Below are 17,625 nucleotides of genomic sequence, written 5' to 3'. Positions count from 1 at the left end.
ACTTAAGTCACACAGACACACTTAACTAAAGAAGACTGGGAAATTGAGGCTGTGGACCCACTGGGGAGAACAGAAATCAGGAGATAACTAGCTGTGTCTGCCAACACTTCTGGTGCTTTCTTCTCCATGATTTTTTGACACTCTTCTGGTTCCTCCCCAGTTCTCTTTTTCCTCTAAAATTCCAAATATGGGCATTTGTAAAGGTTTTGTCCTCAACCTTCTTCCCTACTCTACTAATCTCCCTGCAGTACAATTCTGACCCTAGTACTCTAATCACAACTTTTTGATCATTTCTACTACCTTTTTTGATTAAGTAAAGCCAATTTCCCTAGCATTCAGGGTTCTCCAAAGTATAGTCTCATCTGAACCTCAGTTTCCTTTTTTGAAAAGAGAAATAATACCTGCCTTAGCTCCAAAGGCTGTGAGGATTAAAATGGAGGTGTAAGAGAAAGCAAGTTTTAATCTGTACAAGTCTGTAAACAGATGAAGAATCTAGTGCTCTATTCCTTCACGTCATTGGGCCCTATGCACTAGCCAGTCTGGACTCTTCCCTGACCTGTGAATCTGTCTAATAGAAATGAAGAGGGCTTCCACACAGCTTAGCTCTGAAGAGGAAGCCACTGTCTCTTCTAGCAAACCTGGTTTATGCCCATGACCGAGACATGCAGCTGCAACTTGAGTCTGATCACTGGGCATTTTCATCAGATCTTGTCAGTTTTCAGCTGTTTCCTTCTGTCAAGTTCCTGTGCTCTGCTCATGGGACAGAAACACCTATTAGACAATAGTATTATACCTCTGGCAGTGGCTTTCGTGGTTTGTGCCATGTTATGATGTGCTGGCACACCTCTTCGTACATGGGATAGCAAGGAAATGAATTAACTGAATTCAAGAACCCCAGAGATAGTGAGACTAGGGCTGGTATGACAGTCCCAGATATTTGTGTCCTCTCCTTCCACTCCCAAAAGCCATTCCTACGTGTCCATAAGAGTTCCTCATGGGAGTCAGCCTGGTGGCGCAGCGGTTAAGTGCGCATGTTCCACTTCAGTGGCCCAGGGTTCGCCAGTTCGGATCCCGGGTATGGACATGGCACCAGTTGGCAAGCCATGCTGTGATAGGCGTCCCACATATAAAGTAGAGGAAGATGGGCATGGATGTTAGCTCAGGGCCAGTCTTCCTCAGCGAAAAGAGGAGGATTGGCAGCAGTTAGCTCAGGGCTAATCTTCCTCAAAAAAAAAAAAGTTCCTCATGGACAGGTGTGGTAAGAAGGAAAACTGTCCCACATGAAGCCAATCTGGGTGATCTGGACATGCATTAGGCCTGTGTAAGGAAGGGTAACTCACTTTTGGCATGTCTCAAAAAGTGTGGGCTCGGGGCAGAACTTTTGGCTATGGCCCAATAAAGAGATTGGCAAATCCTCTCTCCAAAAAGCAGCTATAAATATCAACAAATTTGACAAAAATAACCATTTCAGTGCCCTGGAAGTCAAACAAAGGCAGATGACAATCTGAAAAGCCACTGATGTTTGGGTAAGAACATTTGCAGTCTCTGTCGTTCTTCCCTGGGCTGATCCCAGCCTCTCCCTTGCCCCAACTCTGTAGGTGGCAACTTCTTTGTCATGATGTTAGTGGAAGTGACATTTGCAGCGGTCGCCAAGTGGAGAAGGGCCAACAGTTCTACTAGTTTGATGTTGTGGTCATTGTTAGAGAAAACATTCCTGGGTGAGGCTGTATACATTGTACACTGGGGACCAGGGAGAGGCTAACCACACAATCCTAGCTGATGCTGAGGCTGTATTCACATGCTGAGGAGATACAAAAGGGCACAGTGGGAAGGAAAAACTGGGACAGACTTGGCCAGAATTTTGAATGTGCTCCCTTACCCACACACACATCCATTGACAAGATTTACTGGCTCAAAATTTGTAGCACAACTTTAGTTTGATCATTAACTGCCACTAAGCTATGCAGACACAGGAAGTCAGGTTTTAAAATAAAAATGAATAAAAATCGGAGACATTAGCTACACACCATAAAGGAGGGAGATTCTATAAATGTAGCCCAGGCAAGCTACAAAAACAGGAACAACCTTGAGGAGGTTCAGAATCTAGAGGTGCTACAGTGTATTAACTAAAATATCTAGGTTTCAACAAAAAATTATGAGACATGCAAAGAAACAGGAAAGAATGATCCATACTGAGGGGAAAAGGCAGTAAATATAAAGTGATTATTTCCAGATGATGGATTTAGTGCACAGCCTTCAAAGTAGCTATTATATGTTCAAAGAACTAAAGTAAACCATGTTTAAAGAATTATAGGAAAGTAGGCAACAAATAGTGATTCTCAATAGCAAGACAGTATAGGGAAAAAAAGGAAATACTGGAGTTGAAAAGTACAATAAATTGAAATAAGTTCAGTAGAGCCACCCAGTGGCAGATTTGGGTTGGCAGAAGGAAAAGTCAGTGAACTTGAAGATGCATCAATGGAAATTATCCAATTTGAAGAATGGTGATGAAGAAGAAAAACAGAGCTGCAGAGACCTGTGAGACACCATCAGGTGTGTGCTGGCAATATGTACACCAACATACACACAGTGCTAGTCCCAGAGGGACGTGTGAGAGGAAGGGCAGGGAAATTATCTGAAGAAATAATGTCTGAAAACTTCCCAGATTTGCTCAAAAACATTAACCTACACATCCATAAAGCTCAACAAACTTCAAGTAGGATAAATACAAAGAAACTCACACCTGGACGTGTTATAGCCAAACTTAAAAGCCAAAGCCAAACTTAAAATCTTGAAAGCTTCCAGAGAAAAGTGACTCATTATGTACAGGAGGCTCATAATAAGATTAATAGCTGATTTCTTATTAGAAACATTGGAGGCCAGAAGGCAGTGGGAGGAATATTCAATGATCTGAAAATGAGAAGAATTCTATATCCAGCAGAAGTGTCCTTCAAAAATGAAGGCAAAATAAAGACATTCCCAACTAAAGACATAATTCGATGCTAGCTAATCTGTCTTATGAGAAATATTAAAGGAAGTTCTTCAGGCTGAAAGGAGCTGAATGATGTCTACATGAAGAAATAAGTACTGGTGAAGGCAATCATAATATAAATAGAATTTTCTTTTTAATTTAAAAGAATAGCATAAAACAATTAAAATCTTGTGTTTATAGCAAAAAAATAATATATACAACAATAACAGGGGAGGGAATAGAGCTATATACTGAAGCAAGGAGTTGATACCAAGTGGTACTCAAATCCACAAGCAGAAATGGAAGAGTATCAGAAATGATAAATATGTACGGTAATATAAAAGATTCAAATATATAAGATTGTGTAAAGCAATAATTATAACATTGTATTTTGGGGTTTATTATATATATGATAAAAGCACAAAAGTGAGAATGGAGCTATATTGGAGCAAAAATTTCATATTTTACTGGAATTACGTTATTATGCATATTGTAATCTCTAGATTAGCAACTAAGAAAATAAAAACTATAGTGTAAACAAGAAATCAATAAAGGAATAAAAAACCATACATTTAAAAATATTTAACTCAAGGCAGTAAAGGAAGAATGGACTAAAGGGCACATAGAAAACATAGCAAAATGCACATCTAACTGTATGAATAATTATATTAAATTTGAGTGATCTAAATACCCCAATCAAAAGGCAGACATTGTCAGACTGGATTAAAAGCAACAACGTCCAGACATATGCTGTCCACAAAAGACCCCCTTAAATCCAAAGACACAAATACATTGGGCAATAAAAGAATGAAAAAAGGGAGCCAGCCCTGGTGGCCTAGTGGTTGAGTTTAATGCGCTCTGCTTTGGTGGCCTGGGTTCAGTTCCTGGGTGTGGACTGACACTGCTCTGTTAGCAGCTGTGCTGTTCTGGCATCCCACATACTAAATAATAGAGGAAGATTGGCACAGATGTTAGCTCACTAGGGTGAATCTTCTTCAGTTAAAAAGAGAATGAAAACTGAGGCAGCGTCCCACATGCCACAACTAGAGGAACCCACAACGAAGAATACACAACTATGTACCGGGGGGCTTTGGGGAGAAAAAGGAAAAAATAAAATCTTAAAAAAAAAAAAAAAAGAGAATGAAAATGATAGGCCATGCAAACAGTAACCATAGGAAAGCTGGGGTGGCTATATATTAACATTAGCCAAAATAGACTTTAATAGGTTAAGAGGAAGGTTTAATGATAAAAGGGGAAATATATTAAGACATAACAATTATGTATGCACCTACCATCAGAGCCCCAAATACCTGAAGCAACAATTAACACAGTTGAACAGAAAAGTGGACAGTTCCACAATGATAGCTGGAGATTTCAGTACCTCACTTGAAATAATTGGTAGAACAACTACACGGAAATGAAAGATATGGAAGACTTAAACACTGTCAACCAACCTAACATACACAGAACTCTCCACCCAGTGACTGCAGGTACATATTATTCCCAAGTGCATCTGGAACATTCTCCAGGATAGACCAATGCTAGCCTATAAAAGAAGTCTCAATAAATTTAACAGGATTTAAATCATACCAAATACATTTTCCAACTACATGGAATTAAGTTAGAAATCAACAACAGGAAATCTTGGAAATACTCTAAGACATTTCTAAATAACCCCTGTGTTATAGAAGAAATCACAAGCGAAATTGGAAAACATTTTGAATTAAAACATCAGAATTTATGGGATTCAGGTAAAGCAGTGCTTAGGGGGAATATATAGTTTTAAATGCCTGCAGTATAAAAGAAGAATGGTTTTAAATGAATAACCAAAGATTCGACTTTAATATGCTAAATACAGAAAAGCAAAGTAAATTCCAAGCAAGCAGAAGAAAGGAAACTGATTAGTGGAGGAATCAGTGATAGAAAACAAACAAACAAAAAAAATAGAAAAGAAATCAAGTCAAAAGTTGGTTCTTTGAAAAAAAATCAAAATTAACAAACTTTAGCTAGACTGACCAACAACAACAAAAAGACAAATTACCAAAGTCAGGAAAGAAAGATGGAATTTCACTACTGATTCTACAGAAATTAGAGATGATAAGGGAATATTGTGAACAATTTTGTGCCAACAAATTTCACAACCCAGATGAAATGGACACATTTCTAGAAAGGCCTAAATCACCAACTGGTTTAAGAAGATGTAGAAAATCCGCATAGATCTATAACAAGTAAAGAAGTTGATTTAGTAATTTAAAATGTTCCCACAAAGAAATTTCATGGCCCAGATGGCTTCACTTCGAATTCTGTCTAACATTTAAAGAAGAGGCATTACCAATCCTTCACAAATTCAGAAAATAGAGAAGGAAGGATCACTTCCCAACTCATTCTATGAGACCAGTATTATTACCCTTAAAATTAGAGAAAGATCACCAATAAAGAATATTACAAACCAATTTCCCCTTTGAATAGACCAAAAATCCTCAACAAAATATTAGTAAAGCAAATCCAGTATAAAATCATTATACACCATGACCAAGTAGAATTTATCCCAGGAACGCAAGATTGGCTTACCATCCAAAGATCCATTACTATATAATATATATGAATAGAATAAAGGATGAAAAACACATGATTATCTCAATAAGCACAGAAAAGAACATTTATAAAACCCAACATTTTAACAAACTCAAACTAGGAATAGAAGGGAACTTCCTCAACTGAAAAAGGGCATTTATGAAAAATCTACAGCTAGCATTGAACTTAAAGACTAAATGCTAAAGACAGATGCTTATGATCTGGAAGAAGGCAAGGATGTCTGCTTTTGCCACCTCTATTCAACATCCTACTGAAGATTCTAAGTAGTGCAGCTGGTAGAGGGGAGAAAGAAAGGCATCCAAATTGGAGAGGAAAAAGGAAAAGGGTCTGTTTCACAAATGTCATGATCCTGTATGTGTACAAATCCCAAGGAATACATAACGCACACATAAATATTAGAACTAATAAATTTAAATGTTCACAAGATAAATACACAAAAATCAATTGTATTTCTATAACAAGAAACTATGAAAATCAAGACAATTCCATTCACAATAGCATTAAAGTGAATACAATACTTTGGAATGAATTTAACAAAAGAAGCACAAGGCATTTACAATGTACATGTACAACTCCAAGATATTGCTGAGAGAAATTAGACAAGATCTAAATTAGAAGTTCTCAACCAGGGGTGATTGTTCCCACTAGGGGACATTTGGCAATGTGTGGAGACATTTTTGGTTGTCACAACTTGGGGGAGGAGATGTTATTGGCATCTAGTGGGTAGAGGCCAGGGATGCAGCTAAACATCGTACGATGCATAACATAGGACAGCCCCCACAGCAAAAAATTTTCCAGCCCCAAATGTCAATAGCACCAAGGTTGAAAATCCAGATCTAAATAAATGGAGAGGCATTTCATGTTCATAGATTGGAAGACTCAGTATTGTCAAGATGCCAATTCTCAAACTGATCTATAAATTCAACATAATTCCCATCCCAGCAATGTTTTCTTTTTGTAGAAATTGTTAAGCTGGTCTTAAGATGTATATGGAAATGCAAAGGGTCTGGAGTAACAACAATTTTTTAAAAGAACAAAGTGAGAGGAATTAACGCTACCAGATGTCAAAACTGACGATCAACTACAGTGATCAGGGCGGTTTGGGATTAGTACAAGAAGAGGCACATGGGTAATGGAAGAGAATTAAGAGGCCAGAAACCCTTCCATTTATATCATTGGATTTTTGACAAAGATCTAAAGGCAATTCAGTGGAGAAAGGAAAGTCTTTTCAACAAATGGTCCTGGGATAATTGTATATCTGCATGCAAAAAACAAAAAAACATAGATCTTTACCTCACACCATACACCAAAAATGAACTCAAACTGGATCACAGACCTAAATGTAAGAGCTAAAACTTTAAAACATCTAGAAGAAAATTTAAGAAAAATTCGTGATCTTTTATTAGGCAAAGATTTCTTAGATACAACACCAAAAGTATGATCCGTAAAAGAGAAAAAGTGATAATGCACTTTATTGAAATTAAAAACTTTCGCACCTCAAAGACACCATTAAGAAAATGAAAATATTAGCTACAGATTTGGAGAAAATATTTGCAAGCCATATCTCTAATAAAGAAATTATATGTAGAATCTGTAAAGAATTTTGACAGCTCAATAATATGAAGACAGGAAAGCCCATTTGAAAATGGGAAAAAGATTTGAATAGACATTTCACCAAAGAAGATGTAAGAATGGCTAGTACGCACATGAAAAGATGTTCAATTTCATTGGTTATTAAGAAAATGAGAAAGCAACAATGACTTATCACTACATATCAAATATTGGTGAGGCTATAGAGAAAGTGGAACCCTCATACGTTATTGATGGTAGTGTAAAATGGTAATAGGCACTCCAGAGGAGTTTGGTAGTTTCTTAAAAATTTAAACATAAATTTATCTTACAACTTAGCAATTCCACTTGTAGAAGTCTATTCAAAAGTAATGAAAACATGGGTCCACACAAAGACATAGCAGCATTATTCAGAATAGCCTTAAACTAGAAACAGCATAAATGTGCCTCAGCTGGTGAATGCGTAAACAAAATGTGTCATATCCTCGCAAGGGAATGCTATTCAAGCAGCAAACTACTGATAACATGGTACAACATGGATGGGCCTCCAAAACATTGTGCTCAAGGAAAGAAGCCAGATGCAAAAGACTACATAGTGTATGATTCCATGTATCTGAACTGTCCAGAAAAGGTAAATTTATAGAAACAGCAGATTAGTGGTTTCCTAGGGCTGGGGGTGGAAGCAGAGATCAAATGCAAATAGACAGGAAGGAGCTTTTTTGGCTGATGGAAATGTGCTTGTGGAGATAGCACAACTCTCCAAATTTACTAAAAAACATTGACTTGTATGCTTACAAGGGGTGAATTTTATGTCCTATCAATTAATAATCAATAAAGCTGTTTTTAAAAAGTGTCAGCTGGGGCCGGCCCCATGGCTGAGTGGTTAAGTTCGTGTGCTCCACTTTGGTGGCCCAGGGTTTCGCTGGTTCGGATCCTGGGCGTGGACATGGCACTGCTGGTCAGGCCATGCTGAGGCGGCATCCCACATAAGCACAACCAGAGCACTCACAACTAGAAGATACAACTATGTACTGGAGGAGTTTGGGGAAAAGAAGAAGAAGAAGAAAAGATTGGCAACAGTTAGCTCAGGTGCCAATCTTAAAAAAAAAAAAGTGTCAGCTAGTTGGGGAGGGGCAGGGCATGTCATAGGGGCACTTAAGGCTTTGAAGCATGCCACAGGACCTAATCAGTTTGCTCCTACCAAGGCTAGTATACTAGCTTTCCTAATTTGTGGATTTAAGTTCTTACATATATATTGTCTTCAAGAATTACCATATGCATTGAGTCAGAGTATGCCTAGGGTAAGAAAGAATGACAGAATTATTCACGACTCTACACAAAGAATTTTTTTGTTTTTGTTTTGGTGAGGAAGACTAGCCCTGAGCTAACATCCGTTCCCTATCTTCCTCTTTTCTTGCTTGAGGAAGATCAGCCCTGAGCTAACATCTATGCCAACCTTCTACTTGTATGAGGGATGCCTCCAGAGCACAGCTGCTGAGTGGAGTAGGTCTGCGTCCGCGATCTGAACCTGTGGACCCAGGCTGGCAGGCAGAGCTAGGGAACTTGACCCACTCGGCCACAAGCCGGCCCCTGTTTTCGTTTTTCTAAATTTTGGCTCCTATGACAAAGGAGGCCCTCCCAGGTAGCCTCTCTTTTCTGAGGTGTCACGCTGTCTTAATCTAGGGGAAGCAGTAAGTGCAGACTGGAGATTGCCAGCGTGGCGCGTTTCGGGAAGGGACAGGAGGCCAGTGTGGCCAGAGCTTTGAGACAGGAGCAGGAAGAGCAGGGGGCAGAGGCCAGATCACGTAGATTCCTCTGCCCCCTGTAGCAGGGCAAGTATCAGAAAGAGTCAGGTTCCAGCGGCAGGCTTGCCTGCGTTCAGATCCCCACAGAGCCACTTTCTCGCTATGTGACTTTGAACCAGTTCTTCTTGACCTCAGTTCTTCATCTTTACGCTGGGGAGAACAATAGTACTCAGAGGACTGTGAGGACTAAGTGAGCTAATGTGCGTAAGGCCTTGGGAATAAGCACATATTTAAGCGCTCAACAAGCACCAAGGTTAGCATAAGAAGCGGGACGCTAGTACCGGCCTGCCGCTCCCAGCCCGGGGCGTTTCTCTAGAAGCTTGCTCCCCAGGGCGCCCGGAACGCCGGCGGTCGCCTCGGTAACGGCCACCTACTTCCGGGAGAAGTACGGCGCGCAGCGAGGGTCATTCCCAGCCGTATGCTTCAGCGAGTTGACGGAGGGGCCAGTTGCTGGTGCTGTGGACTCGGGTGTGCGCCCTCCCAGGCCAGCCCCGGTGCTCTTGCAGGGCCTCCGGAATCTGCAGTCTCGTTGCCGCCCGGAGACAGCCTTGAAGGCCTGGACGCCGAGGCTGAAGCGGGGCGGCCATGGACTTCTCCAAGTTCTTGGCCGAAGACTTCGACGTGAAGGAGTGGATCAACGCGGCCTTCAGGGCTGGCCCCAAGGAGGCGGCGGCCGGGAAGGCGGACGGCCACGCGGCCACCCTGGTGATGAAGCTGCAGCTGTTCATCCAGGAGGTGAACCACGCCGTGGAGGGTGAGCTGAGCGGGGCCGAGCGCCCCGACGGGGCCGGGGGCGCACGGAGTGGGCGGTCAGTGTCACGCTTCCGGGGGTCAGGGGAGCCGCGGGCCGCGTCTCCTCAGTCCTGGGGACGCGCCGAGCAGGGCTAGTCTGCTGCTTGGCGGTCTGCAACGCTCGCTGATTCGGGATCTCGCTTTTCCACCTCTGGCGGTGCCATCAAGTTTCCTTTTATAAACCTAAGCTAAAAGAGTGAATTTTAAGAACAAATAAATAATAGTCGATTGATCCTTACATTTGGCAGAAGCATATTGAAGGTATATGAGAATGACACAAATCTGGGAAACATTGTTTAAGTGGATTTTCATGTCGGGGAGGAAGGTGGGCTGGTCTGAACGGAGACTTTAACCGTCTTTTAAGGACAGTTAATTATAAAAAATAATGCACGCCAGCAACCATTTCATTAACTCCTCGACTTGATTTTTATTCACTGTATGTTTATTCAGTACGTTCTGCACACCAGTCTCTCTGCTAGGCTCTGTGGGAAAGACGGGTCAGACAGACTGCATACTGGAAGCTTCTGGTCCAGTAAATGGAACTTTGTTTCATAGAGGTGTCCAGGGTTTAAGGAAAGGTGGTGGTGGTGGTGGGGTGTTGGTACGTGTCAGGCCCTGTTTTAAGTGCTTTATATGTATTAGCTAAGTAGTTCTCAACCAAGGGTGGTAATGCTGCCTCTCCTCCTCCCGAATATTTGGAAGTTGGTGGGAGTTTTTTAAGTTGTTGCAATGGTGGGGAATGTCACAGTGATGGACATTTAGTGGAAGGACCCAGTGATGCTTAGTGTCCTGCCATACTCAGCACAGCTGCACAGTGAAGAAATGTCCTGGCCCAAATGTTAATAGTGCCTCCTGTTTGGCATGATTATCTAATTTAAACCTGACCATCCGTAGAGGTAGGTACAGTTATTATTCCCACGTTATAGCTGTAGAAACTGCGGCTGAGGGAAGTGACTTGCCAACATCACATTGCTAATGAAAGGGAGAGCCTGGATTTGAACCCACACAATTGGTTTCAGAGCCCAGGTTCTCATCCGTTATACTTTATTATATTCAAGTATTAACATAGTATTAAAGGGAGAGGGAACAACACACGCAGAGGCATGTGGTTATAAAAAGGCCTAGTCAGTCCAGAGGGAGGTGAGCTCAAACAGACCTTCATCAGTAGCATCAATAACTATTAATCATTGGTATTATTACTATGGGAGGATCACACTTTCATGGGGGGAAACTTCTGCTGGAGATAAGGCAGAAAAGCAGACTGGGATCACACTGTGAAAGGCCTTTTTGGCCATCCTGAGGAGTCTGGATTCCATCCCACAGGCAGTGAGAAGCCTTTGGAGGTTTAAAGCTTTATTTTTATGGAAGATGAGACAAGGGCCCAAGTCTGCAGTGAAAAGAAGTTATTGCAGAGGTTCAGGCAAGAGATGTTGAGGGCCGCAAATTAGAGGACTGATTTGTTCAGTCAGTCACTCAGCAAATATTTATTGGGCACAAACTATTCTCCAGCGTGCAGAGAGACAGTGTTGAACAAGACCCAGTCTTAGGTTAGACAGGTCAGCAGGGGCCACATCATGCAGGGATTTTAACGTCACATTAAAGAATTTGGACTTGATTGAAAACAAGTGTAATGGGAAGGCACTGGAGGATTTTTTTTTGCTGAGGCGGATTTGCTCTGAGCTAACATCCTTGCCAGTCTGCCTCCTCTTTTTTTTCTTTTCTCAAGAAAGATTAGCCCTGAGCCAACATCTGTGCCAGTCTTCCTCTGTTTTGTATGTGGGATGCCTCCACAGCATGGCTGATGAGTGGAGTAGCTCTCCGCCGGGGATCTGAACCTGTGATCCCCTACCACCTAAGCAGAATACAGAACTTTAACCACTTGGCCATGGGGCCGGCCCCAGGCACTAGAGGATTTTTAAGTAGGGAAGTGATATAATTCAGTATGTCCCCATTCAGCAGGCTGTTGCTGTAGTCCATAAGGGAGATGATAGCAGCTTCAACCTGGGTCATGGCAGTGGAGTTGGTGATAAATGGGTAGACTTAAGATATCTTTAGGGGCCGGTCTGGTGGTGTCATGGATGTGTTCGCATGTTCTGCCTTGGCGGCCTGGGGTTCATGGGTTCAGATCCCTACCGCTCATCAAGCCACGCTGTGGCAGCATCCCATATACAAAATAGAGGAAGATCGGCACAGATGTTACCTCAAGGACAATCTTCCTCATCAAAAAAAAAAAAAAAACGAAAAAGGATAATTTTAGGAGGAGGAAAGGGGAGAACTTGCTGATGAATTGGAATGAAGGATGAGAGGGGGAGAAAGTCAAGACTGATGGCAAATTCTTGAACTGAGCAACTGTGGATGGAGCTGCCAAACATACAGTAATGTTGAGAAAATTTGTAGTGAACATCCATATACCCACCACTTAGATTTTACAGTTAACAATCTCTGGCTTTATCACAAATCTATTCATTTGTCCATCCCTCCTTCTTATTTTTTGATGTATTTCAAAATAAGTTGCAGACATCAGTATGCTTCCCCCCTAAACATTTGTTAGAACCCTGAACATTATAGAGTTCAATACTTGTTTACAGCTCTTTTTTTACTAGATAAAATCTGCATGAGGTGAAGTGCATAGATCTTATCTGATAAGTTTGATGAGTTTTGACAAATGTATACAGCTAGTATAAACTCAGACCTCTGTCAAGGTATAGAATTCTACCATCACCTAAGAAAGTGCCTCCATGCCCCTTTGCAGTGCAATCTGGCCCTTACCCTCCCAGAGGCAACCACTGCAAGTGATAGTTTTAAAATGGATGCAGGAGTGGACTAAATTTTGGGGGCTGTGGAGAAGGGAAAAGAGGTACACAGGGAACCAGCCAGGCCTGAAGAGTGACTCTGGGGGGCCAGCCTGGTGGTGTCACAGTTAGGTTCACATGCTCCGCTTCAGCCACCCAGGGTTTACCAGTTTGGATCCTGACCGCAGACCTACACAGGGCTTATCAAGCCGTGCTGTGGCAGCATCCCACATAGAAGAACTAGAAGGACTTACAGCTAGGATATACAACTGTGTACTGGGGATTTGGGGAGAAGAAAAAAAAAGAGGAAGATTGGCAACAGTGTTAGCTCAGGTCCAGTCTTCCTGACAAAAAAAAAAGAGAGTGACTCTGTGGTTTAGCAGGCGAGAGACCAGGCTGGGGCCATAGCAGCACTGTGTAAAGGCGGTGAAGTCTGCGCACTGAAGAAATCTTTGTGTGTTCTGCCTTTGTTTTCTTAATCTGAGAACCTTACCTGGAGTCAGTGCTGGAAACAGTGTTATTTTATGTAGAGCTGGACGAACAGGTTCCTGAAGCACATCTTCAAGATGTTAAGGTTCCATTCAGCACGCAGGTGGCGCAGAAGACTCTGGGCTTCTTTGGTCTATTCCCCAGTGAATTGCTCTTTAAAGGGTTATGCTGTTAACCCCCCCAATTCCAGATAACACATCCTGGTCTGCAAAGATTTTCAAATTTTATCCTACACTTGGAAAGTCTGTTAAAAAAAATGCAGATTCCTTGATCTTGCTTGATCTCCCACCAGACTTGCTAAATAAGAATCTCTGGCAGGTGGCCTAGGAACCTGCATTTTAACTGCACTCCACCTGGTGTTGGTGGTCTATGGACCACATTTTAAAAAGACCATGAAAAGCAGACTTTGGGTCCAGGCACATGTAAGACTTGATTTCAGTTCTGTGAAATCTTGGGCAAGTTACTTAACCTCTCTGAGCCTTAGTTTTCTTATCTGTAAGAGGTGGCTGCTAGCGATTGCCATGGACATGAAGTGATATAATGTACGTAAAGCACCTGGCACATAGCCGGCATTCACCCACTGTCAGATTCCTTCATTCTCCTTCCTCGAAAAAGGAGTTCAGTTTAACTCAGTGGTGGAAAATGGTTGATGTTGGGTCAGGTTGATGGTTCATTCCTTGTTAAATCACAGGACCATCACTGTCACTCTGGGGAGGACATGGTCCTGGCAGAGGCCACCTCCCCACTCCTCTCCCCTCCCACCTCCCATTTTTCACAGGCTTGGAAAACCGTGTGGTTGTAGTGCTTTGGGGAGAATTTCCTTCCTGTCTGATTTATTCATACTGTCCCCTGGTGACTGGTCTGATTTTCACGTTTGGTCCATGTTGCTCTTCTTGGGTTCTTGCTACAGAAACAAGTCACCAGGCCCTTCAGAACATGCCCAAGGTGCTCCGTGATGTGGAAGCCCTTAAACAGGAGGCGTCTTTTCTGAAAGAACAAATGATTCTTGTCAAGGAGGACATTAAAAAATTTGAACAAGACACGTCTCAGTCGATGCAGGTATTTTGGCCCCCAGCCTAAATGTCAATTCCTGTTTCTGGAAGATTTTCACTCACATAGTGGGAGGCCAGCCTTAACTCACAATCTGGCCAAGCACTCAAATGATGCTTTCACTTAGTTCTCTCAGCTTGTTCATCTGTCTTCAGCACTCGCTGAACAAATGTGGCTCTGTGATTGGTGTTGTAAGGGGTACAGAGGCTCCCTGAAGTCAGGAACATGCCATAATACTTAGGTGTCAAGTCACGGGTGGAAGGTAGAGAAAATGGAACTGCCACTTCCTTCATTTTTCACCTCTCATGTTTTTCTTAGGTATTGGTAGAAATCGACCAGGTCAAGTCCAGAATGCAGCTGGCCGCAGAATCACTTCAAGAAGCAGACAAGTGGAGCACGTTGAGTGCTGATATTGAGGAGACATTTAAGACTCAAGTAGGTGTCTTGTTTAAGGGACGTGAAATCTTAACCAGGAATTTCAGCAGGAACTTGAGTTTTGGAGAAACAATTGAGAGAGCTATTCCACTCAAAATCATAAGGGGTAGTAAATAGGTGCGTATGGAAACATTCAGACTTGGGATAAGGAAGAGCTGAGGCTGCTCTGAGTATTTGCACCCTCTTCAGTTTGTACCTTCTGCTTGACCGAAGCCTTTTAGCCACGGAAAGTGAGTTCAGGAGAAGCCTCGATAAAAAGGCAGAGAAAACAGTCAGTGAGAGTGTGGAACATGGGCAGAGGGGCCTGACTCGCACTGGCACCTTGGCAAGTTACTTAACCCCTCCAAGGGCTGCAAAGTGGGGAAGGGAGTAATCCTTTAGATAACCAGTTATAAGAAGGAAATGAGATGATGTCTTATGAAAAACTCCTTTTCAATTGTAAAGCAAAATGAATTATCATCTTTTTTGCTATTTTTAAAAACTTTTAAAAGTTTTTAAAACATTTATAAATGGCGGCTGGCCCTGTGGCTGAGTCGTTGGGTTCTCGTGCTCCGCTTTGGTGGCCCGGGGTTTTGTAGGCGGGAATCCTCGGTGCGGACATGGCACCACTCATCAAGCCATCCTGAGGTGGCATCTCACATGCCACAACTAGAAGGACCTACAACTAAAAATACACAGCTATGTACCAGGGGGCTTTGGGAGAAAAAGGAAGGAAACAGACAAACAAAAGTTATAAATGCACATGGGAAAAATGTTAAGATTTTATTTTTCCTTTTTCTCCCCAAAGCCCCCGGCACATAGTTGTATTTTTAGTTGTGGGTCCTTCTAGTTGTGGCATGTGGGACGCTGCTTCAGTATGGCTGGATGAGCTGTGCCATGTCCGTGCCCAGGATTCGAACCTGTGAAACCCTGGGCCGCTGAAGCAGAGCGTATGAACTTAACCACTAGGCCACGGGGCCGGCCCCTAGGAAAAATTTTAAGAAAGAAGAATAAGTAGTGAAAAATAAATCTTTCTTGTAACCCTGACCCTCCCAATCCCCTAAATTCCCTTCTGCATGCCAACCCTTTTGTCATCTTTAAGCCTGTCCTTCCAGATGTATACACGCCTATATCAGGTATATGTTCCCTGCCCCTTTTATTCCACAAATGGTGGCACATTGTAAACACTGCTTTGACCTTTGACTTTTCACTCAACAATCCATCTATTATTATATATCAGTTATTGTTATCCTTAAGTACGATAGAGCCATACTCCTTCCCATTCCATTTCAGAGCCCCTCAGGGCACCTGACAAGTTTAATTGATCCAGGCTTCCTAGACGGAAGCTGTAAATTTTATTGAATTCCTGGCACGTGTGTATGAGAGATTGGATTTAAATATGGTCTCTGATGTTAACAGGAGTAAGCTACTAATGTTAGTTAGCTAGAAGTTATTCATCTTGATTTTGTCCTCCCAGCTATCCTGATATTCAGAATTAACTGCCCACAAGACCACACGCATCCAGTGGACTCCCTCTAGGCACTTCAGACACTGAACTCCTTATTTCTGTCCAAAGCCACTCCCCATTTGCTCTTTCTTTTGGCCTCCCTCTCTTGGTTGGTGATGTCATTTTCCACGCTCTATCTAGGCTAGAAATCTCAGCAGTCCTTAACTGCTTGCTCTTCCCCATCTCTGCCATCTATCTCTTCAGTTATCTGTTCTTTGTATCCTTCTGCCACCACTCTAGTCATGCTTTCCAGTCCTTTTACTGCTAGACCATTGCAACAGCTGTCCATTGGTCTTCTTGCCGCTGAGTCCCTCCCACACTCTGGTTTATCCTGCACATGAGACCAGGGGGATCTTCTAAAGCATAGATTGGCAAATGGCATTTCCCTGTCCCTCGCCCTACTTTTTTTTTTTTAAAGATTGGCACCTGAGCTAACATCTGTTGCCAATCTCCTTTTTCTTCTTCTTCTTCTCCTTCTCCTAAAAGCCCCCTGGTACACAGTTGTGTATTCTAGTTCAGGTCCCTCTGGTTGTGTTATGTGGGACACCATCTCAGCATGGCTTGATGAGCGGTGCAAGTCCACACCGAGGATCTGAACTGGCGAAACCCTGGGCCGCTGAAGCAGAGCACCTGAACTTAACCACGTGGCCACGGGGCTGGCCCCTCGCCCTCCCATTTTAACCTTGACTGATTCCCCATTTTCTGCCGGATAAATTCTAAGCCTGCTCACAAAGCATAGCCATAGCCTGTCATTCACAACAGGGTTGTATGTGGCCTGCCTTTTCAGCTTTTTCTCTGGCCACTCCCTCCATGTGATTTCCACTTTGTGACTGCTCCAGACTGTTAACACACCATCCCCTTTCACGTCTTAGTTCTCTTCCGGAACCATCCTTCCTCTCCTTTATAGTATAGTACACTCATCCCTCAAGGTCCAGCTAAAGTGTCACCTCCTTTCATAGCGCTCCCTGCTGGCTCCTTGCCTCTCAGGCAAAATTAATTGCTCCCTCACCTGTGCTCCTGTAACACTTGAGCCATACTTCTTAAAATGTACGTGGTCTTTCTGTCCCGATACGTTGTAAACTCAAGCGCTGCGTTGTGATCTTCCTCCTCTCTGTGTCTCACACATTTAATACAGTGTGTGACACATCGCAGACACCTGTTGAATGCTGAAATGAAATAGTTATTACACTCAATTCTTTTTTAAAAGTAGCATTTATTTTTCTAATTATAAACATAATTTACATGTCTTAGAAGATTTGGAAAATTCAGAAAAATACAAGGAAGGAAAGAAAATGATCCTCATTCCTAATCCCTAGTAATGTGTTTTTAATGTCTGTTAGGTATTTTTCTATGTATTTGTATATATTTGTATGTATGTGTTTTGGATATATGCATATGTTACTGGTATGCATACATTTATATATATTCTAGCGTCTGTATGCTTTTTTATCTAGTTTATTTCACTTAATAGTAAGTTGTAAGTATTTTTAAAAACATCATTTTTTGTGGGTGCAGAATATTCCACTTGGCATTATGAGTGACCCATAATTCATATTTTATTTTTTATTATGGAACATTTAGGTTGCTTTCAGGTTTTTGTTATTATAACACTAAAGTCATGTTAATTAATTATAATACATT

At 42.2% G+C, this 17,625-nt stretch overlaps 1 protein-coding gene across 2 annotated transcripts in view; it reads left to right on the top strand.

Annotated features, from left to right (window-relative positions):
• Positions 1-9,333: 9,333 nt before the first annotated feature.
• The window catches only part of COG7 (component of oligomeric golgi complex 7), an 83,680-nt gene continuing 75,388 nt past the window's right edge, over positions 9,334-17,625 (top strand). Inside the window, exons 1-3 of one of the 2 annotated variants that reach the window (XM_046666398.1) lie at positions 9,334-9,694; positions 13,924-14,072; positions 14,382-14,498. In XM_046666398.1, the coding sequence (XP_046522354.1) occupies positions 9,526-9,694; positions 13,924-14,072; positions 14,382-14,498 (435 nt within the window). In that variant the 5' untranslated portion in view covers positions 9,334-9,525. The remainder of the gene's footprint in view (positions 9,695-13,923; positions 14,073-14,381; positions 14,499-17,625) is intronic. The other variant, XM_046666399.1, reaches the window with a different exon arrangement.

The sequence above is a fragment of the Equus quagga genome, chromosome 7 (genome assembly GCF_021613505.1).
Source record: "Equus quagga isolate Etosha38 chromosome 7, UCLA_HA_Equagga_1.0, whole genome shotgun sequence".
Taxonomy (NCBI): Eukaryota; Metazoa; Chordata; class Mammalia; order Perissodactyla; family Equidae; genus Equus; species Equus quagga.
The sequence above is the reverse complement of the archived record's forward strand: the minus strand, read 5'-3'. Positions and strand labels throughout refer to the sequence as shown.